Genomic DNA, 24,988 nt, shown 5'->3' on the forward strand with positions numbered 1-24,988 from the left:
GGGAAAACAAACTTCAACTCGATGCAAATAGCAACCAAATAGCTGCAGTTAATAACATTCTTAATGGCGAAACATCAGAAGCATTTTCTTTAAAATCAACAAGACAAGAATGCCCACTACGACTGCTTATATTCAAAGCCGTAACTGAGGTCCTAGCCTGTGCGATAAAGCAAGAGAAAGAAATAAAATATATAAGGATTGGATAGATAAAACAAAACATTTTTATTTGTATAAGATGGCTGTCTACATTTAAAAAAATCAAAACAAAGCAAATCTAAAGACAAAGATCAAGGCAAAAACCAATTGCATTTCTCTATGCTATAAACCAAGAATTAGAAAACATAACAAAAGATGCCAGTCACAATAGCAACAAAATACAAATAGTACCTGGAAATAGCTACCCATACAACTGAATAGCTCATTTCTTCATCTCTTCAGTCTTTCCTATAACCCTACTTTCTCAATTTGGCCTAAATGACCACCTCATTTAAAATTGTACATAACTCCTATCCTAATTTGTTTTATTTTTCTCTATTTTTTTCATTTATTACCTTCTAACAGACTTACAATAATTATTTATTGGCTGGGCATGGTGGCTCATGCCTGTAATCCTAGCAGTTTCGGAGGTCAAAGTGGGTGGATTGCTTGAGCTCAGGAGTTCGAGACCAGCCTGAGCAACATAGTGAAACCCCGTCTCTACTAAAATACAAAAAATTAGCCGGGTGTGGTAGCATGCACCTGTAGTCCCCACTACTCAGGAGGCTGAGGGAGGAGAATCGCTTGAACGCGGGAGGTGTACATTGCACTGAGCCAAGATGGCACCACTGTGACAGAGTGAGACTCTGTCTCCAATATATATATATTCCCCATCGCTATACCACTATATATATATTCTCCATAGCTATATATTCTCTCTCCAGGAGAACAGATTTTTTTGGTTCACTCTGTTTACTCTTTTATTCCTAAAGCCTAGAACCTGGTAAGTGTGCTATTTACCTAGTGCCTGATACATAGTAGATGTTCAATAAATATTAGTTGAATAAATGAATGAGTGAAAATAATGAGTATATGTGGCTTTTATTGAAAAATTATAAAACTTTATTGAAAAGCATTAAAGAACATCTACAAAAATGGTGAGATTAACCATATTCATGGATCAGAAGACTCAGCAGTATAAAGACAAATTCTTCAAATTGACATACAGTTTCATGGTAATATTACTTAAAACTCTAAGAGGAGTGTCGTATTTAAAACCAAAATATCCAATATTCAACTGAAGCATGTTCAGGGAAGGTGGGAGACTTGCCCTATACACTTGTCCTGCATTGGTTTTATAAAGAAATAGTGATTTTTAAAAATGATGGTTACATAGGAGTTATCAAATAGATCAAAGAAATAAAATAGAAAGTCAAGGTACAGACCCACAAATAAAAGGAAACCTGATTTAGGACATAGCTGGTACTACAACACAGTGGGAAAGGTTAAGCTATTTAATAAATGGTATTGGAATAATCAGTAGTTCATAAGTAAAAAATAATTACACTGTTTCCTTAATTCACACCATACCCCTAAATTAGTTCCACAGGAATGACAAACTTAAATGTGAAAGAGAAAACTGTGAAACCTTTGGAAGAAAACATTGATGAATATCTTCATGATCTCAGTTGAGAAAAAGAATTTCTTCCTTTTTGAGACAGGGTCTCACTCTGTTGCCCAGCTGGAGGGAAGGGATGGGATTATGGCTCAGTGCAACCTCGATCTTACAGGCTCAAGCAATCCTCCCACCTCAGCCTCTGAGTAGCTGGGACTACAGGTATGAGCCATTGTGGCTGGCAAGATTTCTTAAATAAAACATAAGGAAAATACTGATAAATTCAACCATATTAAGCTACTTGTGGGCCAGGTGCAGTGGCTTGCACCTGTAATTCCAGCACTTTGGGAGGCCGAGGTGGGCTGATTGCTTGAGGCCAGGAGTTCGAGACCAGCCTGGCTAACATCGTGAAACCTTGTTTCCACTAAAAACACAAGAAAAATTAGCCAGGCACGGTGATATGCACCTGTAGTCCTGGCTACCTGGGAGGCTGGGGCAGGATAATCACTTGAACCCAGGAGGAGGAGGTTGCAGTGAGCCGAGATGGTGCCACTGCACCCCTCCAGCCAGAGTGAGACTGTATCTCAAAAAAAAAAAAAAAAAAAAAAAGATATTTGTGGCTAGGCATGGTGGCTCATTCCTGTAATCCCAGGGCTTTGGGAGGCGGAGGCAGGATGATTGCTTGAGCCCAGGAGTTCAACAATAGCCTGGGCAACACAGTGAAACACTGTCTCTACCAAATATTTTTTAAAAGTAGACAGTGCAGTGGTATGCGCCTGTAATCCTAACTCCTTGAAAGGCTGAGATGGGAGGGTTGCCTGAGCCCAGGAATTCAAGGAATTAGAGGATGCAGTGAGCTATAATTGTGCTGCTGCACTCCAGCCTGGGCAACGGAGTGAGCTCCTGTCTCAAAAAACAAACAAACAAAAAACCTTGCAATGTACTACTCTGAGACAGGATCAGTATCTAGGATCTGTGAAGAATCACTAAGGCAGGCCAGGCACCATGGCTCAAGCCCATAATCCCAAAACTTTGAGAGGCCAAGGTAGGAATATCCCTTGAGCCGAAGAGATTAAGACCAGCTTGAGCAACACAGTGAAATCTTGTCTCTACAGAAAAAAAAAAAAAAAAAAAAAAAAAAAAAAAAAAAAAAAAAAAATCAGCCCGGCATAGTGGGACACATCTCTAGTCCCAGCTAACTACTCAGGAGGCTGAGGTGGGAGGATTGCTTGAGCCCAGGAGTAGGGTCTGCAGTAAACTATGATCACATCATTGGTCGTTAGCCTGGATGACAGAATGAGACGCTGTCTCAAAAACAAAACAAAACAAAAAAAACCTTGAAGTACGGAGTTCAAGATCAGCCCGGCCAACATGGTGAAATCCCATCTCTGCTAAAAATACAAAACTTAGCAGGGTATGATGGCACGCGCTTGGAAGGGAGGCATGAGAATCACTTGAACTGGGGAGGCAGAGGTTGCAGTGAGCCGAGATCGCACCACTGCAGTCCAGCCAGGGCAACGGAAAGCAACAGTGTCTCAAAAATAAATAAATAAATAAGCAAGCAAACAAGCAAACAAATTAAAAGATGTTCAACTTCAATAGTACTCTGGAAAATGCAAATTAGGCCCACCACAAAATTCCCTGTACACCCACTAGATTGGCAAACAGTAAGAAGTGTGACATTATTAAGTGTTGGTGAGAGTGTGAAGGAATAGGAACTCAATCCTGTGGGTGAGAGTGTTACTCAGTCAAACCACCTGGAAAACAATTGACATCAACTTGTTAAGATGATCAGGTGCATATCCCATGACGTGACAATTCCTGTCCTAGTTGATATCCTGAACAAACTCTTGTACTTATTCAAATTAAGAGACACAAACAAGAATGTTCATAGCAGCTTTGCTTGTAATAGCAAAAACTAAATATGACAAACTACAGCTAAATACAAGATAGATAAATCTTATAAATAGACTGAATTTAAAAAGAGCATTGCAGAAGGTTGCTGCAACATGATATCATTTTTTTATAAAGTTAAACACAAGCACAACTAAATTACACACTTTTTTTTAGGATTGTGCAATCTATGATAATTTTTTTTTTTTTTAACAAGCAAGGTCATTATCGTTATCACAAAACTTGGTTTACTTGTAGGTGAGGGTTAGGCAGTGGTATGAGACTGGGGGAAACTGGCTTCAGTGATATTTCTAACGTTCTAATATTAAGTTTGCTGGTAGGTTCACATGTGTAGATTGGTTATTTTATAATGTTTATTTTGCATGTATCACATAGGACATAATAACAATATTTTTTTCAAATTAATCAAATATTTAAAAGTAAACAATGAAACCATCTAAATACTGGAAGAAACCATAGGATACATTTAAAAAATAATATTTGAGTGATAAAGACTTTTTAAATATAATGAAAACCCACAGTATGTAAAAGATTTAGAAATTGGGCAAATTTCACCATAGGCAAAGTTAAATGATTTGAAAAAATATGTACAACTCTTCACAAAGGGCTAATTTCCTTAATACATACTCCTACAAATCAGTTTTTCAGAAAGTCAATAATTTATATAAAAATAAGCACACAGTTGGGTGTGGTGGCTCATGCCTGTAATCCCAGCACTTTGGGAGGCCAAGGCGGGAGAACTACTGCAGCCCAGGGGTTCAAAACCAGCCTGGGCAACCTGGCAAAATCCCATCTCTACAAAAAACACACAAGTTAGCCGAGCTTGTGTCATGAGCCTGTGGTCCCACCTACTTCAGAGGCTAAGGCGGGAGGATGGTTTGAGCCCAGGAGGTTGAGGTGCAGTGAGCTGTGATTTCACCACTGCTCTCCAGCCTGGGCCACAGAGCAAGACAGTGTCAAAAAAGAAGAAAAAAAGAAAAGAAAAGAAATGGAAAGGAAAGAAAAGAAAAGAAAGAAGAAAAGGAAGGAAGGAAGGAAGGAAAAATAAACACAGGATATGAACAGACAGTTCACAGTAAAGGAAACACAAAGAGCCTTTAAATAGCCCTGGAGGGCTCAACCTCACTCAGAGGAGGAGAAACGGCAGTCACTGGGATACCACTGTTCACTTACACGACGGAGACCTAGAAAACACTTACGATAACTGCTGCTTGTCACTGCCATTTATCTTCCCCAAGATCACTTACTTCACTCCATGAGGCTTTACTCCTGGACCATTATATACACCCTTGAACATCTGTCCCTGTCACAATTCTTGGTTATTTCAAGGTCAGTATAAACAGGTAATTCTTCCAACGCACTCTCTTCTCCATTCCTCGAGCATCTTTTCTCCTCCACTTTCCCTGGCCACGCATTACCAATTCAACCCTGAATCCCATCTGCAGGCAACCCATTCTTCATCCACCTAACAACCAGCTCAACCTCTGTCTCATACCTCAACTCCAATAATTCTTGGGCCCCATCAGAATCGATGTCCACACTCTCACATACTCCTCTCTTTACCCAGCTTAAATCATTCTATTTTTTAAAAAAAATAAATATCCCTGTGTGCACATACGTTTCACTTTCTTGCCCTCTCATGTTTCCTTCTACTCAACTGCCAAATCCCTAACTCTGGTTTTACGCAACCACTCACCTGTTCTGCACCTGTGCAGCTCAACATGGCTGGAGAAAGTTAGCACCATGTTTATGATCAACGTCAGGGGTATCCTCAGTGCTGCTTGTCAATCCCATGACATTCCTCCCCCGGTGCACTCACTCTCCTCGATAACTATATCACGCCCTCTAGTGTCTCCCTCTCTATCCTCATCTTCAACTTCTGGCCTCAGTTCTTAGTTCACGGAGGAACAAAGCAATCAGCAGAGAACCTCCAAGCTCCCACTCGGATATACCCATTTACCCACTTCTGTGTCCATGTTCTCTGTCTTCCCTGCTTTTCCATGGATGAACTGTCTATGCTCCCGGCTAAAATCAGCCTATCTGTGCACAGGGCCCCACCCTTTTTGCCACTTAAGGGATATTGCTTCAGCAATTCTTCCCTCTCTCTCTTGCCTCCTCATTTTCCCCTCCCTCCTGGCTGTTTCTCATCAGCATATGAGCAAGCCATATTTTTTCTTGGCCTCACATTGTGCCCCAGCCATCATCTGATTCCTTTTATCTCTTATAGAGCAAAACTCCAAAGAGTTCCTCTACTCATTGTCTCCTCTTGTTCTCTCTTAGACGCAATCCTATCAGGCTTCTGCCTCTCCACGCCACTGAAATGGCTCCTGTGGTGATCACCAATATTCTCCTTGTTGCTAAATCTAATGGTCAATTCTTAGTCTTTGTTATCATATCCACGAGCAGGATTGGACACAGATGCCTCCTTCTTGGAACATTTTCTTATCTTGACTCCAGGACACGACACTCCCCTGACTTCCCTCTTACCGCTCTGGTCACTTCTCATTCCCTTTGCTGGTTCCACGTCTCCATGACCTCTAAATACTGGACACCCCAGGTTTCAGTTCTTAGGCCTTTTCTGTTTGCTATCAACAATCATCCCCTCTATGATTTCATTCATTCAATTTTACATCTGCAGCCTCAGCCTTTCTCTTGAGATCCATCCTCACGTTTTCAGTGGCTTTTTCAGCTCTGCACTTGGGTGTTTAATGAGTATCACAAACATAATATGCTCAAACCAAACTCCAGATCTTCCTCCTCTAAAACCTGCTCTTCTCCAAATCATACCCTTCTCAGGAAATTCCATCCTTCTAAGTTGATCAGGTCAGAAACCTTGGAGACATCTTTGAATCTTTGACTCTCTCTCTTTCTCTCTCTCTCTTTCTCTCTCTCTCTCTCTCTCTCTCTCCCCTTCCATAATAAATCCTGTCAGTCCTGCCTATGAAATGAAAGATATACAGAATCCAGATGCTTACAACCTCCTCTATAGCGTCCCTAGTCTCAGCTTCCATCATCCTTCACCTGGGCTATTGTACTGGCTTCCTTACTCATCTCCCTGCCCGGTACAGGGCATTGTCAACATGGCAGCTAGAGTGATCTTGCTAAACTATAAGCCAGGTCTTATCATTCTCAACATCCCCCTCAATGGCTTCCATGTCATGCCAAAGCTCTTACAATGACCCACAAGCGTGGCCTACATGCATCCTATAAAACTCTACACGGTCATGCCTTCCTCTGCCCCACTCATTACCTCTGACATCATTTCCTCCTACTACCCTCCTTGCTGCAGCCGCCTGGGCCCCCTGTTGTCCTGTAAACACAGCAGGCTCACTCTTGCCAAGGATATTTTTCCCCTGGACACATAAATACATCGCTAGGCCGGGCGTGGTGGCTCACGCCTGTAATCCCAGCACTTTGGGAGGCCGAGGCAGGTGGATCACTAGGTCGAGAGATTGAGACCATCCTGGTCGACATGGTGAAACCCCGTCTCTACTAAAAATACAAAAAATTAGCTGGGCATGGTGGCGTGTGCCTGTAATCCCAGCTACTCAGGAGGCTGAGGCAGGAGAATTGCCTGAACCCAGGAGGCAGAGGTTGCAGTGAGCCGAGATCACGCCATTGCACTCCAGCCTGGGTAACAAGAGCAAAACTCCGTCTCAAAAAAAAAAAAAAAAAAAAAAAAAAATACATCGCTTACTCCCTTATTTCCTTGAGGTCTTGGCTCAAATGACATCTTTTCAGTGAGACCTTAAATACCCTAAAACTGTGAAACCTGCTTCCTAGGCACTCCTGGATCTTCCTTGATGGCTTTATTTTTCTTAGCTGTTATCACCATCTAACATGCTATGCATTTTATTCACTGAATTTGTTAATATTTATTTCCCTTACCAGATTGTAAGCCTGTGAACACAAGGCCTTTCGTCTATTTTGGTCATTGCTTTATCCACAGCGTATAGAAAAGATCCTGGCACAGAGTAGATGCTCAAGAATTGTTGATTGAACAAATAAACAAAAATACTTAATTGGCCAGAGTGTAAGGAATAGGCATTCTCAAAATTGTTGGTATCAATGCGGTTGGTATAACCCCTACAGAGGTCGAATTGGCAGTAACTATCAAAGCTACAGATGCACATATTCTTTGTCCCAGCAATTCTATTTAGTAATAGCCTTCATATAAATTTACACGTGTGAAATGACACATGGACAAAGTAATTCACCGCAGCATTTTTATCCCTGAAAAGGGATGAAAACAACCGAACTGTCCAGCAATAGCAGACTATTTAAGTAAATTATGGCATACCTATACAATGAAATATTTTGCAGTGGCAAAAAAGATTTAAGGAGACTTGTGTCCTGATGTAAACTCCCAGATCTAAATTTTTCAAAGAAAGAGAAAGGTGCTGAAAATTGTGCTTCCTGACACCATTTTAATTTTAATTTATTACTATTTGAGACAGAGTCTCACTCTGTTGCCCAGACTGGAGTGCAGTGGCACAATCACAGCTCGCTGCAGTCTAGACCTCCTGGGCTCAGGTGATCCTCCCACCTCAGCCTCCTGAGTAGCTGGGACCACAGATGCACACCACCATGCCTGGCTAGTTTGTGTGTGTGTATATTTCCTGGTGAGATGGGATTTTACCCTGTTGCCCAGGCTGGTCTCGAACTCACGAGCTCAAGCAATCCACCTGCCTCAGCCTCCCAAAGTGTTGGGATTACAAGCATGAACCACTGCACCCGGCCACTGTCACCATTTTTATAAAAATAAAAGGAAAGGGTGCAAAAAGAACATATAACTTTTATTGTATATGCAAAGACTATCTCAGGAAGGATACAACAGAAACTGGTAACAGTGGTAGGCTATTTGGTGGGGAATGGATGGATGGGAGACAGAGGTGGGAGACAGTTTGCTGTAAACCCTTTTAAGCTTATTCAATTGTTACAGCTATGAATGCTTTTTCTATTAAAAGGAGAATAAGACATGGTTTATGTTCCTATATGTAATAATATCTAAAATATATTGTTACCAAAAAAACCATGTACAGTATGCTATACATAGGGGTGGAGGGAGACTTACTTTGCATTATATACTGTTTTGAACTATTTGAATTTTGCACCTTATTTATGCATTTCCTCTTCAAAAAGAAATAGGCCAGGCACAGTGGCTCATGTTTGCAATCCCAGAACTTTGAGAGGTCGAGGCGGGTGGATTGCTTGAGCCCAGGAGTTCAAGACCAGGCTGGGCAACATGGCAAAACCCATTTTCTACAAAAAAAAAAAAAAAAAAAAAAAAAAAAAAATTAGCCAGGCGTGGAAGCATGTGCTTGTAGTCCCAGTTACCTGGGAGGCTGTCGTGGGGGTCACTGAACCTTGGAGATTGAGGCTGCAGTGAGCCATGACCACACCATTGCACTTTAGCCTGGGTGACAGAGCGAGATCTCCATCTCGACAAAACAAAAAACAAAACAGACAAAAAAGAAAATAAAGAAATAAAAATCATAGTGTACAATTTCACTTTCACACGCATCACCCTGACAATTCTATGACGGAAACTTGCCTACTCTTTCCCCACTTTTCCAGTGAAGGAAACGGACGCTCAGAGAAGTCACGTCAGACAGCACAGGGGTGAACTGGGAACCTGAATCCGGTTTTTGCTGACATGACCATTCCACCTGGGATCCCGTCCCCGAGTGCTGGTTTCCCCCCTCCCTTCCCGCTCCCCTCACAACCTCCCTGCCCTCCCTGGGTCCTTCTCTCAGGGAGTCAGGGAAAGCAGCTCCAGAAAGTTGGCCACCAGGGGCCTCGTTCAGGGGCCAAGGCTGGAGGCTCCCTGGTGCCTGGCACTTTCTCTCTCTGCTCAGAGCCACCAGCCTGGTGCTCTGGGGGCTGCTCTGCTCCTCCCTTGAGCCCTGGATCTCTGTGGTTGAAAACAGCCGCTCCTCCCCAACTCCTCTCTCAGCTCCTAGGCCCCCTCCCAGGCCAGTACCTGTCAATGATGACGGGGTCTGAGGGTGTCTCATTCCGGTTGCCACAGCTCTTCCGGTCACAGCACCGGCTGAAGGAAAGATGAGGAAAAAGGGAAGGCGGAAGCCAAGGAAAGAGGGGGCCGTGACAGTGTGTGAGTTGTAGTGGGGGAGGCCTGAGCTGAGGGTGCTGATGTCCTGTCTCTGGGTGTGGAATCCCTGTGCTGGAGGGGCGCACTCCCAGGGCCTTGGGGGAGAAAGGCAGTGGGCTCCTCAGCAGGGGCCCTGCGAGCCTAGCCCAGGGATGAAGCTGGCCAGAGACCCCTGCCCCAAAGGCACCTCGCTCCTGGAGGGCCCAGGAAAAGGCAGGCTACAGGTCACCTACAGGGTCTCTCTATGGAAGCAAGGCCTACACAGAGACTGGAGCTCAAATGGTGAGTTCATGAATGACCATGAAGTGAATCTTTTTTTTTTTTCTTGGCTGACTGCAATCTCTGCCTCCTGAGTTCAAGCAATTCTCCTGCCTCATCCTCCTCACGTAGCTGGATTACAGGTGTGCACCACCACACCCGGCCAATTTTTGTCCTTTTAGTAGAGACAGGGGTTCACCATGTTGCCAGGTTGGTCTCAAACTCCTGGCCTCAAGTGATCCACCCGCCTCTCTTCCCAAAGTGCTGGGATTACAGGCGTGAGCCACTGTGCACGGCCAATAAATGGCCACAAAATGAATCTGCCTGTGCAACCAGCATCCACACCAAGAAGTGCTACGTGGGCACCAGCCCAGGCACCAGGCAGGCCTCTTCCTTGTCTCCTCTTTCCAAGGGTAGCCACAGTTCCAACCACAGATTTATTTATTTATTTTAAATTTATTTTATTTTATTTATTTTTCAGAGACAGGGTCTGGATTTGTTGCCCAGGCTGGAATGCAGTGGTGCAATCGTAGCTCAGTGCAGCCTTGAACTCCTGGGCTCATGCAATCCTCCTGCCTCTGCCTTCCCAGTAGCTGGGATTACAGGTGCCTGGCTACCAATCGCAGATTTCTGAACACTGTTCTGTTTTCCATGCATCAGGAACTGCCTCTGAGGACCCTGTATGACTGGCAGCTCCTGGGGAGACCTCACTAGAAATGCCAAGCTCTGGGATAATGGGGAAAAGGGAGCCGAGAGCTGTGCACCCCCTGATTCCCACCCTGCCCTGCCAGAGAGCTGCCCTGCGGTTCAAAATTTCCTCAGATTAGCTTCTGAGCGAATCCCAGAGGCCTTCCCAGACCCTGTTCCTGCATCCGGCAGCCCTCCCCTGAGCTTTATTAGCTAAGCTTCCCAGTGGCAGCAGGAGGCTTCTCTTACAAAAACACTCAGAGAAGCCACATAAACAGGCCAGTCTAATGGGGCCTCAAGGACCCTCTCCTTAGCCAGCGCTGTGCCCAGGGGCCTCATCCCTCCCTTCATCACCTGCCACTAGGCTTCCCCAGGGAGCAGAAGCAGAGAGCAGCCAGGAGCAAGGTCGGTGAGGGGGAGGGGCCTAGGGGAGTCCTTGGCAACGCCTTGGCAGAGGGCAAGGTGTGAGGGACACCGCCTCTCACCTGCACATGATCTCGTGGGTGAGCAGCACTCGGCACATTTCGGGGTTCTTGTCCTGCCCCTCATAGATGATGGCCTGGGAAGGGGGAAGGGCACAGGCTGGAGGGGAAAGAGGCTCCTTGAAGGTGCAGATGGCAGCACAGATGGGCCAGGCATCTCCCAAGCGCAGGCCCAGGGAAACCCTGCCCCAGGGAAGAGCACACCTTCCACTTTGCTCTGGGCTGCCCAGGTGGAAGATAACCCCTCCTCCCAAACCGTGCCACCACCACGACCGGGTGGCAAGAATGGCATGAAGTCTGCAGATTCTGTCTGTCTGTCTGTCTCCAGCTCTTTCCAGAGCTGGCTTGGGGCCAGGGGTTCCCGAGGGCACCAGGACCAAGGTCAGGGGGCTGGTGGGATAGACATACTCCTGTCTCCACCCTGCACCAGGCCCCTCCCCTTCCCCGGCATCCTCCTGTGTGCATCCTCCATGCCCTGGTGGACCTCTGCTTCTGTTGATGAGTGTTGTCCTTCTCAGCTATCCTGCAAGCCCCGTGAGCCCCGAGAGCTGCACAGCTGCCTCTTCCCCCATAGCATCCCCAGTCCAGGCCTGGTCTTCTCAAGGGACTGCTGCATCACCTCCTCACCAGTATTCCAGCCTCCCTCTGCCTCGAAGCAAGAAGTGAGCTTCCTAACTGCAAATCTACCTTCCCAGTTTATAAGGGGAAGGTAGATTTCCCAATTTGTGGGATCCCCCTCTCTGTGGACTTCCTCCAGCCCCTTCCACACCCATCCCCGAGACAGTTCTACTCTGCACTGCCTGGCCTGCCTCCCCCAGCCCAGCGGCCACGGGCATTCTAGAAACAAACCATTCTTCCCTCTGACCTGGGATTGGGTGGAGCTGCCAGAAGACCCTGCTTGTGTAAAAAGCCCAAATCTCCACCTTGCATTCCTAGCCCACTAATCTGGCCCATTTAAGACTCAACCCACTCCTTGCCAGCATGCACAGCTTCTCTGAAAAGCCCTGAGATGTGGGGCCCTGCGTTGGCAGAATCCATTGGGGCCTACTCAGATTTCAGTTTCCTCCAGCTCCTTATGCTGGCCCTTGAGCCTCCTTCCTGTGACCATCACATCAGCAAGGCGCTGAGGGTCTACAGTGGAAATTCCTGGGGCTGCACCCAAATCCCCTTTATGGGACACATGCCCCTTCCCATGGCTTTGGCTGATGTCAGCTGCTGAGGATTCCTCCTGAGAACTGCTCTCAGTGGATAGGAACTGCCTGGTCTGAAAATGTCTAGGAGGTTACATGCTACCTTAGGAGTGGTCCCCAGCCAATGACCAGAAATCCTGGTACTTGCTTCGAGGGGGGACATGTCTGGTGCCATTCCTTCTCCAGAGATCCCTGTGCAATTTTCTTCCAGCTTGCCTCCCTTCCCTGCTCCTGGGAGCCCCTCCCATCTCCCCAAATAAACTACCTGCACCTGAGTTCCCATCTCAAGCTGGGCTGCTAGGGAACATGACCCAAGCCAGGGTTTTTGTATAAATATTGTCTTTTTCTAGAACAGAAGACAAAAGCCACACAGGCTCTGGCATAGGCTCGGGCAGGAACTGGAGTTAGGGTGATGGGGACGGAGGGCATAGGGAGATGAGGGCAGGAACAAGGAGGCTCACTCAGACCAGGGGAGGCAGGGACCGGGAAGACAGTGGGATGGGCCTCAGCACGCCCTGCACTGACTCACCTGCTTGGACATGGAGTCGATAAGACGCACATAGAGGTCTTGCTCCGTCCGAAGTCCTAGGATGGGAAGACGGAGAGGGCTTGCTGCTGGGGAAGCATGTGCAGCCTCAATGGCCAGACCACATCACACCCTCCCCAGCTGTGGCAAGTGGGGCATTAGGTGTCACGTGATGCTGCAATGCCCATTCTTCAAGGGCAGGGTGGGCAGAGCAGGGGCCTCCACTCACCATTGTTATACACCAGCCGGAGGCGGTAGTGGATCCCGTTGTTAGTCTTTTCAGCCCCAGGCTCCTGCAGGGACAAGACGGGAAGATGCTCGGGTGAGCAGGCATCCTCCAGCCTCCCTTGCCCACCCCCTTCTCCTAGCCCCAACTTCTCTCCCTCCCTTCCAGACACTCAGCGAGCATCCATCCATTCATCTGCCCGTGTGTGTGTGTGTGTGTGTGTGTGTGTGTGTGTGTGTGTAGTTGTGGGTTCTTTCCTGGGGCCAGTCCCAGCCAAGCCCACGAGCCTCTCACTCGGTCCTTTTCCACGAAGTCGATGAAGGCTGTGCGCTCCACCTCCACGGGCTGCCCCTGCCGGTCGTACATGGCCAGCACGAAGTGGAAGAAGTTGGATTTCCTGAGGTTGGAGGGAGGCTGCTTCTCAAAATGTGCTCGTGCCAGGCCCACGCCACTGTGGGAGAAAAAGAACAGGAAAACCACTGGAAGGATTCCCCCAGTGACAAAGACTCCAGCACCTTGGGCCAGGCAGGCACGCTGGCCAGGACGTGGCTCCAAGATGCCAAGAGTTTGGGCAAGAAATCCAACCAGACAAGCTCTTTCCAGCCTGGCCAGGGTCATCTCACTTCCAGATAGAGGTCTCTCAGCACCGAGGGCACCCCAGCCTGCCCGCTGGAAAACAAGAGGCACGGTGTGACTGCAAAGGCGGCGGCCCTATCACACTCCCTCCCGGGCTTTTCCCTGGGCTGCACATTTTGCAAGGGCAATCTCCAAAATCAGAAGTATGAACCAATCCATCTTCCTGACGAGGGGCTCCTGTGACTGCCCTTTAGAGCTTTAAGGGGACCCAGAGGGCCCTAGAACAAATATCCCACTGAACCCCAGCCCAGGCTGAGGCTGTTGTGAGCCTGTGGTGTTGCCTGGGGAATGACGATGTCCATCGGACGCTTGGAGACATCAAACTGGCTCAGGGCCACTAGTCTGCCTGGCCTGAGCCCTAGGCTATGACTGAGGGTGGAGAGCACCCCCCAGGTGTGGAGGGACCTGCCTCCAGTCTTTGGGAGAGAAAACCACAGGCTCCCCTGGGGAGGAGGAACTTCTCATCTGGCCTTGCTAAGAGATCTCTCCTGGCTCATCAGAAACCATGCCCGAAGCAAGGCCAGAGTGAGAGCAGGAGGAAGGGATTCACTCTTCCCCAAATATCCCCTGCATCCCAAGGATGTACCAAGCACGGGGCACATGGCAACAACTGTGACTGGAGGCAAATGCCTGGGAGAAGAGAAGACACACAGAGAGCTGTGACATCAGGCAAAGGGGCAGGTGCCCCCAGAAAGATGTCACCATGCAAAAACCTTGAGAAGCAAAGGAAGAAAAAATTAATTCTTTTTGTGGGAGTTGAGGGGAAGGCTTCATGGAATGGTGGCTTTTCCCCAAGTCCTTGAGGAATAAACAGGAGCTCAACAGGTGAACGAGGAAAAGGGCAGAATGAGCATCGTAAGGAATGGCTGGGTGTGCAGCGGCTGCTGCAGTACCGCAGATGTCGAAAAGTGACGTGAAAGGAGGAAAGTTCCTACTGGAAGTTTGTGCCAGATCATGCAGGGACACAAACACCAGGGGAAGGAGTTAGACTCTTCTCTGAGCCACGGTCTTCCATGTGTTCCTTGGGTCTCTCATGACGCCAGAGCAGGCGTCCCCAAACTTTTTACACAGGGGGCCAGTTCACTGTCCCTCAGACCGTTGGAGGGCTGCCACATACTGTGCTCCTCTCACTGACCACCAATGAAAGAGATGCCCCTTCCTGAAGTGGGGCGGGGGGGGCTGGATAAATGGCCTCAGGGGGCCGCATGCAGCCTGCAGGCCAGGCGTAGTTTGCGGACGCCTGCTCCAGAGCCTCCCTTGAGAAAAGGGTGCTGTGGCCACAAACGTGGGTATATTTGGGACCCTGGGACACCCTCCAGGAATGGACCTGCTTGAGTTTGCCAGGGCTGGTGCTCTGCATGTGTGGATCCAGCCTACAGGATGGTTCCCAGTGATCCCCACCACCTGGGATTCATGCCCTTAGTTACCCCCCTCTTGTGTATTGTGTTGGGATTGGCCTGTGAGGCCAGTAGACTATGGCAGGGATAATAGCATCTAACTTCCAAGGTTAGATCATAAAAGCACTGCAGCTTTTGCCTTGTTCTGTCTTTTGGATCAGTGATTCAGGGGGAAGCCAGCTGCCATGTCTTGAGGACCCTCAAGCGGCCCTATGGAGGGTCCACAGGGAGAAGAACTGAGGCCACCTGCCGATAGCCAGCCTTGACTTGCCAGCGTAAGTGACCTTGGAAGCAGATCCACCCGCCTCAGACAATCGTCATATGACTGTGGCCCCAGCTCTCATCTTGCTGCAGCCTCATGAGAAGCTCTGATCCACAACCACCAGACTAGTCTGCTCCCTTATTTTTGACACTCAGAAATTATGTGAGATAATAAATATTTGTCATTTTAAGTTGCTAAGTTTTGGAGTTTCCCTTTTTTTTTAAGATACAAATTTAAATACAGAGAGACTTGGGCTCAAGATCTGTCCCCTGTTTTTTGTCTTCAGGGCAGGATCTCACTTTGTTACCCAGGCGGGAGTGCAGTGGTGCAATCACAGCTCACTGCAGTTTCAACCTACTGGGCTCAAATGAACCTCCTGCCTCAGTCTCCCAAGTAGGTGGGACTATAGGTGCATGTCCCCAAACCTGGCTAAATTTTTTTTTAGTATTTTGTAGAGACAGGTTTCCCCATGTTGTTCAGGCTGGTATTGAACTCCTGGGCTCAAATGATCCTCCTGCCTTGGCCTCCCAAAGTGCTGTGATTACAGGCATGGGCCACGATGCCCAACCCAGAATAATTTTTTTTGAGACAGGGTTTTGCTCTGTCATCCAGGCTGGAGTGCAGGGGCGTGATCATAGCTCACCGCAACCTTGAACTCCTAGATTTAAGCGATCCTCCCACCTCAGCTTCCCAAAGAGCTGGGATTACAGGTGTGAGCCACCATGCCCAGCTTGGAGTAATTTTTTTTTTTTTTTTTTGAGGCAGGGTCTTGCTCTGTTGTCCAGGCTGGAGTGCAGTGGCATGATCTCAGTTCACTGTAGCCTCAACCTCTGGGGCTTAGGCAATCCTCCCATCTTAGCCTCCTGACTATCTAGGTCTTCAGGCACAGACCACCATGCCTGGATAATTTTGTTTACTTTTTGTAGAGATGAAGTCTCCATATGTTGCCCAGGCTGGTCTCAAACTCCTGGGCTCCAGCTATTCTCACATCTTGGCCTCCCAAAGGGCTGTGATTACAGGTGTCAACCACCATGGCTGGGTAACTAACACATCCTGCTTGCTGGACTATGGAGCACTTTCATTGAGGGTCATGGTTTGGGAAATGTGACTAAAGGCCACTAGAAAGAGCTGGAGCCAGGCAGGGCTTAGAGATGTTATGAGGGAAAGGAGGGTGCAGTGTGGGGGACAAGTGAGGGGCTGCTGCAGGGATGCAGGGGAGTGATGAGGATGGGGAACTGCCTTGAGGGCCACTTAGGTCAGCTTGTCCAGGCACCCATCATGATCGTGCTTCTGTGACAATGGCTGCCACAGTCACCACTACTTACGATTTTTCTTCGTATAACTTTAAATCAATTTATCCTTTTACTCAGCTTCACACTAAGCCGTAACATCTGGGATGTCATGGGCATGAGGGACCTGCTATTGTTTTACACATACAGATGATAATAAATAATAAAACGGAAATGGTTCCTCCTCTTGAAAGCTTGCCCCGGAACCTCCCTCAGGGGTCCACACGAAATGCCGACTTTGGAGGCAAAAGCCATAGGTCTTCTTGTCCCCTGACCAGGATGAGGGGAGAGAACCTCCAATCCTCCAATATCTGTTTTTTTTTTGGAGACAGAATATTGCTCTGTCACCCAGGCTGCAGTGTAATGGCACAGTTATAGCTCACTGCAGCCTTAACCTCCTAGGCTCACCGGATCCTCCCACTTCAGCCTTCTGAGTAGCTGGGACTACAGGCATAAGCCACTACGCCCAGCTAATTTAAAAAAATTTTTTGGAGAGATGGGGGGCGGGTCTCAAGATGTTGCCCAGGCTGATCTTGAACTCCTGGGGGCTCGAGTGATCCTCCTGCCTTGGCCTCCCAAAGTACTGGGATTATAGGCTTGAGCCACTGTGCCCAGCCTGAACACCTTTTCTTTCTGATCACAGGTTCTTCTTACAGATGCTCCTTTCCCTAGGGAATTCACTGTCCCTCCATCCTTCCCTGCTCCCTCCACCACCTCCCCCGCAGGCTGCAGTCCTTTCCAGTTGAGGCCTTGATCGCCCCTCACCCGCTCCCCAGCCAGCAAGAGGCAGGGAAGCCCTAAGAGGGCTTTTGATCACAGCGGGGCCCTGATTACTGTTGATGAATATGCTAATGAGGCATCAACCCTGAGCTCCTCCCTCCCGCTCCAGGACCAGCTTAACTTGAACTCCACTGAGGATGGGTTCCAGGACCACCTAGTGGGAGAGAAGGCCAGAGGAGGTGGGTTTGTGAAGCAACCCCAGGTCCCTGTGGCTTTTTATCCTGTCATCCAGCCCAGCGAAGGGGCCTGGAAGGCTCTCAGGCAGTGGAGAGAGGCTACAGAGAGAAAAGAAGGCCTTGCCAAAGAGGGGTGAATGCTGAGAAATAACGAAATCTCCCAGACCACTGGACATGCCTTTTTTACACAGACACCCTGCAAGTTCCCAGGCCAAATTCCATACTGATGCAGCATAAATCAAAGATGCTGGCCTGCGCTTCCTGTCCTATCCATGCCCTTTGGCAAATATCAGCCAGTCCTGGGTCTTGGCTGCTCCCCCCAGCTCTTGCCAGGGTCTGAGGACCAGAACCGTGAAGTGTGGCATAAGCCCCAAGCCAATCTCCCTTTACAGGGCTCACCCTCCCTGCAGGAGGGGATTATATAGGAGAGAAGGCATAGGCATCGGGGAGGGGGAAGACAGCAGGTTCCCCGGGGGTTCCTGGGCCAGTGTTTCCTGCAGGCTGGGGGCATGGACGGGCTTCCTGCTTCCTGTGCCTGTGCCCTGCCCCTTAGTAGGTTTGGGCTCAGTCCACTGCCCCAAGACAGCCCAGAGCAGCATCCTGCTCTTCCCCAGCACAGCTCAGTAGATCTGAGGCACACTCATCCTCCCAGGCTCACAGCCACCTGTGGAGCAGCACTGGTTAATTTACAGCTGCAGGACAAGATCCGTATCATGGACAACAGGCCAGTGTTAGTGACAGCCCCAGCCCAATTCTGACCAGAGGAGGACTGCAGAGTGGGCAAGAGCCCCAGCTCACCTGGTTCATAGCCCTGCCAGGCTTGGAGAAGCTCAAGGCAAGACGAGCAAAGGATACTTTCCTATGAAGAAGATACAGAGAAGGACACGAGGAACAGCGTGTTGAATACGACTCAAGAGTGACAGAGGCAGGTGTGGACCATGCCTCCTTCTCCTGATTGACCCCAATGTGCAGGTGGTAACTAATCAACACCCATGGAATGGAAATGCAAGCTCCAAAGAGAGAGGGCTGGGGAAGGGGAAGGGGAGATTTCTTATTCCTTGGGGGTAGCTGATGCTCTTTTAAAGAGAAAACAAATCCAGATTAAAGAACAGAAAGAAAAAGAGATAGACTCAAACGGCTCAGGAGGTGCTGAGTGGTCTGAGGGCCCCTGATGGGCACATCCTGGGTGCAGGTGTGTGAGGACACAGGTGGGAGGTGGGGGCCATGTTCTGCTCTCAGACTGGCTTAGCGACAGAGAGATGTGTACCAGGGCCAAGGTCTCTGATCCCGCGGTGCTGCTCCTAAGTGGCGCTGCCTAAGACAAACATAGGGGTGTGGAGAGAAACTGCGAGGATATGTGTCCTTAATCTAAAAGAAAGGAATGGGGATGGAAGGGGGACAGAGCCCCTGAAGCCTGGAGAGGCAGTTATTTTATTTGGGTTCCCCTAGAAGCCGACCTGGGGACAAAGATTCAAATACCAATAATGTATTTGGGCAGTGATTCCGGGAAACACTGGGGTTTGGGGATGAGACAAAGATGAAAAGCAGCCTATAGGGGGTGCATTTTCCACAAGTCCCCACTGTGGGCACTTGGAGCTCCAGCCCACGGGGAACTCTGGAAACAGCATGGAATGCATGTCTCAGCATTATCAGAGGGATGGGTGGGGGAGCTGGGGTAGTGTGACTTCTCAGGTACTTCCAGGCTGCTGTGCATCGGACAGAGCAGGCTCTGGCAGCCTGAGCAAGTCCTCAAGCAAAGGGAAGCAGATAACAGCCGGGGAGGCAGACCCTTGACCAAGGGTCCTGAGGGAATGTGGGTGGGTACCCACTGCCAGCCATTCAGAGGCCTGGGCTACGACGGAAGCCAGCAAAGCTACAGCCCCAAGGGCCTGAGTGCAGCTTGGCAGGTATCAGTTTATGACAAATGCAAGTTAGAACTGCCTCACCTGGCATATGTACTGCCGGCACCCATAATTCAGAAACAGCTTATTCACTTAGCATCATTAGCGAACAAACCATGCCACATGAGCGCCTTTTCCAGAGAAATGCAGCTGAGTGACAAAAACAGCCACATTAACCACTTTTGCAAGACTGCAAAATAAATTACACATTTCCTTGTTTTCTTAAAAAGATTGTTTCAAGCACAGCGTTCAAAATGCTTTCTTCTCAACTCCAGAGTGTGCTGAGGCAGTGGGACATTTGCCCCTGTACTTAAGAACCCAGATTTCCCAGATTTGGGAAGAGAATACGCTCACTTTTGTATATCCACCATGCCCCACTCACCTCCACCTCTTTCATTCCGAAATAGAGTGAAAATTAAAGGAGACTGTTTAAGATACCAAAAAAGATTTACTTTGCACAGATGCATTTTGGTCAGAGTCAACATGCTTTGTAGTGAGCACGGATGTGCATGGGCTTCCTGAGCACTGTGTTAGGAATCCAGGTTCAAGCCAGCACCAAGGGCAACCTGACCTTCACAGCCCAGGCCATTCAGGTGGACTGTGCTCCAGAGTGTATGCGGATGCCTGTGGGGAGATGCCAGGGGGCTGCAGAAGTGTCTGACTGCTATTGCTGAGACTGCCCAATAGGTCCCGGGAGATGCTCCTTTGCAAGGCTGAGCAGGACACTCCAGGGCCCTTCTCGAGGCAGCCCCTCTCCCCTGCCACAGCACAACTGTCTGGTACAAAGTCCCCTTCACAGTCTCTGTTCTCTCTCCTAAGGCCACTCATGGCTCTTCACTTCCTTGACTACATGCTTGTTATAAATGTGAGCAATTTAACTACAGCCAGCTCAAATCCCACAAAAGACAAGTGACTGAGGCTGGAGCCTTGGTCTCCTCTCAGAAGAACCCCCAGGCCTCCTGCCGTCCCTTCTCCCCACCAAATCTTGGTGCCCTGATAACTCTTGACTGCCCTGATAACTTAAGGTTTTAAGCCATGCCTTGGTCTGGGCTTAATTTGTCTTTGTGTCTGGGACAAGCCCTACTTTCATCAGTAATGGAGGGGGGCTCTTTGTTGACACCCCTCACCCCAGGAAGTGGAAGGAGCAAAAAGAGTATGACTCCTGCAACTCATCCCTGTTCCGAGATTTCCCCAAAGTCTCTCTCTGCTAAGTCCCGCTCTTCTCTGCCCCATCACGGCAAGGCTTCATCAGTCCCTTTCCTCTGCACACCCCCTTTCCTCCAAGCATCCCCTTGGCCCCCATTCTCCCCTCAGGCATCCTCTGGTCCCCAGAACTGCTGCTGATGATCAAGCTGGGCCTGACATTCCGGCCCCAGACAAGATCTATTGGCCTGGCCTTGCCCAGCCCCTGACATGCCCAACCCCTGGCTGTGCTGCAGACTGGGGAAGACGAAAGCAGCAGCTCACTGGGGCACACCCACCTCAACAATGCTTGCACAGGGAGGGCCTGGAGGCTGCAGGCAGCTGCCCAGAGCCTGTGTCCAGATGGTCCTGCTGGAGAGGAGGTTTGGGTCTGGAGAGGGTCCCTATCCCCTCTTCCCACTGCCCCAGCATCTGCCCTGCTCTCCTGCCCCAGGAAATTGGCATAGTGACCAAAGTTCCTGAAAGGGGTGGAAAGTGGGGGTTGGGGGAAGGATCTCACAGGCTCATTCTCCCCTCTTCCTTTGGCCCTCAATTCTACCTAAAGACTCCCCACTCCACCGCTCTCTGCCCACCCTCTCACCACCCACCCACAGGCCTGCCTGCCAGGTCCCAGGCTGAGGATCGGCTATGAATTATTAAAGCAAACAAAAGCATTTCCTAGCAGGGATGCTAGCCTGCAGCTGCTTACAGGAAAGGCAGCCCCAGCTGGCCTCTCAGCTAGTGTGCAGGGACCAGCTCCAGTGGGAGGGCTGGCCTGGGTCCTCCAGGGGTCTCCTCCAGCGGGAGGTCTGGCCTGGGCCCTCCAGAGGTCTCCCCAGCCTGTGAAGCACATCAGAAGAAGAGAGCTACTTCTGGGTTGAGTTTGCCAGCAGGAGGACTTGGGTCTTCAGGGGAGTCAGGGGAAGATGAGCTGGGGCTGGGCAAATGGATCTCAGAGATAAAGTCCTGCTGGCTCAGGGCAGGGGTAGGGGTCCTTGTGCAGACTTCCCTTGTAGGAAGACCTTGGTAGGGAGAGGGAAGCCCTCTCCACCAGCCTTCCCATCCCCGTTGCCTCTGGTTTAAGGGTATGCAGCCCCTCTGCTCTTCCTACCCCTCTTTTGCTCAGAACATTCCTCCCTGTTGGCAGAGCCTCCCTGGCTGATCTTAGCAGGCCTTCTGGGCCTTTTCTTCCCCACCCACCTTCTGTAAAAATCTTGGCATTGTTGTAAAAGCCAAGCTGTAGAACTGGGCAGGAGTAGCTGCTCTAGTAGCTGAGTCCTGGGTCAGGTATCAGCTCCTTTGGAACTTGAAGCCTTCCAAAATCAAGAGGGGAACCCAACAGAAAGGGACTTGGGAGCTCTCTGAGAAATATTCCTGCTTCCTTCAGCAGACGGTCATCGCCCCCACCCCCACGTGGACTGCTTGAGCCTGCCCTGGGTGCTGTGGACACAAGGCTGAACGGACCGCTGCTCTTGCCTTAGGGAAAGGCCCCAGCTGGCAGGGCAAGGAGGATCGGGACAGGCAGAGGACAGCAGATGCTGGCCTATGGTAAGCATTCATAGGCAGCACTAAAGCCACTCCCCTGGGCAGGGTGGGAGGTGGGAGACAGAGCAGGTGCTGGGGTCGGCAGGTGTGGGAGGGAGTCCTGAGGCTGGTGAGACTTAATTCAGTGGATGTGCGGGTGCTGTGGGCAGGGGGACTGTTTCAATAGACCGTGGGACTTACTGGAGGTACAGCTAATTCTCCAAGTATCCACAGCTTGCCAAGTATCATGCAGAGGAGGTTGGGGAGGAAGGCTAGGGTCAGACCGTGATAGGCCTTGAATGCTGAAGATACCCATGAGGAAGCAGTGGGGATGGGCGGTGGTCACTCTATTATGTATTTAATTTATTTTTGAGACACAATTTCACTCTGCCACCCAGGCTGGAGTGCAGTGGTGCGACCTTGGCTCACTGTAACCTCTGCCTCCTGTGCTCGAGCAATCCTCCCACCTCAGCCTCCCAAGCAGCTGGGACTACAGGCATGCCCCACCATGCCCAGGTAATTTTTGTACTTTTAGTAGAGATGGATTTTCGCCATGTTGGCTAGGCTGGTCTCGAACTCCTGGCCTTAAGTGAACTCCTTGGCCTCCCAAAGTGTTCGGATTATAGGCGTGAGCCACTGCGCCTGGCCTGGTCACTTTATTTTTAATCAGAAAAAGTCATGATCAGAAAAAAGTACTTTGGATATATTGCTTTGGCCCCCAGTGCAGAGAAGATGGTTTTGGGGCATGGTAAGGGGCTGGGGCTAGGCCTGGGTCAAGAGACTGAAGTGGTAACCACGGTACAGTTAACCTTCAAGCCAGGGAGGAAGTGGGTGGAGGGCCAGTGGGGTTTTATTGCCAAAAGTGGTGGCTGAGGGCACTGAGACTGGGACTAGGGCATGGAAAGGAACATTCCTAAGCCTTGACAACCCAGGCAACTGTGGGGTGAGGCTGAGGAAGGTGTCAAAGCCAACTCTCGGATCCCAGGCAGCCTTTTGGGAGAGCACTTCCGTGAAAGTTTCTCAGAGATGACAGGGAGAGAAACCAGGCAGCGGATGAAGGTGGAGGCAGGACCAGGGGGAGGAATTTTCATTGTTGCTGTTTTGGGATGGGAAGACCTGCGCAGAGGACTGACTGAAGAACAAGATACAACCGGAGTGATGACACACGACATGGGGAAGAGTGAGGAGGAAGGATGCGGCGGCTCCCTGTGGGATGTGGAGGAGAGTCAGCCACGTGTGGGGGCTCCCAGTCTACGTCCTGAGACAGAAGTCTCTAAACTTGGGGATTAGCAGACCAAGCCTGAAGAAACGCTCCTGTTTACATTGCAGAAGCCCTCTCCATCCCAGCAAGGTGGCCCTAATCATATGGAGACTCAGACTGGACACCCCAAGCCCACTCAACCCCATTATGTGCAGACACCACTGCTGTGGCCGGTGCTCTGGGGGAAACCTTATCCCTACACTTCTTGAACCCCACACAGTCTCCAAGGGCGCTGCCTCCTTCACGTCTGCTTCCCCATCATCAGACCTGCCTCTGGGTAGGCACAGAGGGACAGGTTGCAGAGAAATGGAACCTTAACTCCCAGAGGCCCCTGCCAGCACTCCTCACCCACTCTTACAAAGAGCTTTCACCACACAGCAGGTGGTGAGGAGAAAGAGGGGGCCAAGTTAAGAAACTGACCATCTCAAGTTAAATAAAAAGCCAGAACCAACAGAAGAATAGGCAGGAGGTGGAATTGTAAGCTTAGCACAGAAAGAGACAAGTTAATGGGAGGAAAAATAGGAAGGAAATACACTAAAATGTTGACAGTAGTTGTAAAGACGGGACTACATTTTTTATCTTCAGATTTTTCTGGAATATAACTATATCTCTTGTAAAACTTTTGGAAATTATTTCATTCACAAGACCCTTTCTCTTCCGGAATAGATCAGCTCCAGAGCCCCCAGCGTTCCCTCCTGCCAGCCATGAAAGGAGGGGAGTGCAGAAAGGGCTTCCGTTTGGGCATGCAACGTGGTGCGTGTTTGTTACAGGGTGAGGTCGAGGCGTCCTCTGGGGTGTGAATGTGGGCTCCTGTGTCAGCCCAGTAGGCCCTAAGCCTCCAGTCAGAATCCCTTCTGGCTGCTGCAACAACTACCACTTCTGGAAGCCCAGTGCCCACCCTGTCCCAGTTGTCAGCAGAGCTGGCACCTCCCTAATCCTAACCACGGTGACTCCCCATCGGATTCCTAAAAGCCTCCCTCCATGGTCACAGCTGGTGGTGCAAGAAGCCCGGGGGAGGGGGGAAGGTGTAGGTGCTTGGCGGGGGGGCAATAAACTTTAAAAGTTCGCCTTCAAATCCTGGAGGCGACCCCCTACTGAGGTTCCCAGACCCCTGCAAAGAAGTCAGAGGAGACCGGTGTGGGTGCTGGGTTCCCATGGACTCTCTGCCTTACACATGACATGCCAGAAAAACACCTGAGGGAGAGGCAGGGCCCCTGCCCAGTTCCCAGGCCAATCAGTCAAGCCAGGTCGACTGCCCACCTCATCTCTTCGTCACTGTCCAGCCCCCAGCCGCTTCTCTGGCTCTGCACACCCCCATCCTCCAACTCTGAGGGGCGTGGGAAAGGAAAAAGGGGGTTGGGTCTCGCGCCTTTCCTGACAGAGAGCTGCAGAATTGGACAAGGAAAGGCATTGGGACTGCCCAGGAAGGAGGGGCTGGACGTTCCTAGACGGCCGGTGGCTGTGGGTCAAGGCTCGGGGTTCTGCCTCTTCCCTCAGAGCCATAGACAGCCCGGCTTAGGGTGGCGTTCACCGCCGCGCCCGCGAGCGGCCGTCAGAAACACGCCGGGACAGCCTGGAGTAGAGGCAGAAGCCC

The 24,988-nt window shown here is 49.8% G+C and overlaps 1 protein-coding gene across 4 annotated transcripts in view; it reads right to left on the reverse strand.

The window, feature by feature from the left end:
• The window catches only part of EBF4 (EBF family member 4), a 67,328-nt gene that overhangs the window by 41,003 nt on the left and 1,337 nt on the right, over positions 1-24,988 (reverse strand). For 3 of the 4 annotated variants that reach the window (XR_012519321.1, XM_039479747.2, XM_039479748.2), the window contains exons 3-7: positions 13,281-13,437; positions 12,990-13,053; positions 12,764-12,819; positions 11,048-11,121; positions 9,489-9,557 (exon numbers count right to left, since the gene is read on the reverse strand). Coding sequence is in view for 3 of the 4 variants with exons in the window: in XM_039479747.2 (XP_039335681.2) it covers positions 9,489-9,557; positions 11,048-11,121; positions 12,764-12,819; positions 12,990-13,053; positions 13,281-13,437 (420 nt within the window). In the remaining variant the exon portion in view is untranslated. Of the gene's footprint in view, positions 1-9,488; positions 9,558-11,047; positions 11,145-12,763; positions 12,820-12,989; positions 13,054-13,280; positions 13,438-24,988 lie in introns of those variants that run through there. The other variant, XM_074406335.1, reaches the window with a different exon arrangement.

Source organism: Saimiri boliviensis, chromosome 9 (genome assembly GCF_048565385.1).
Source record: "Saimiri boliviensis isolate mSaiBol1 chromosome 9, mSaiBol1.pri, whole genome shotgun sequence".
NCBI lineage: Eukaryota > Metazoa > Chordata > Mammalia > Primates > Cebidae > Saimiri > Saimiri boliviensis.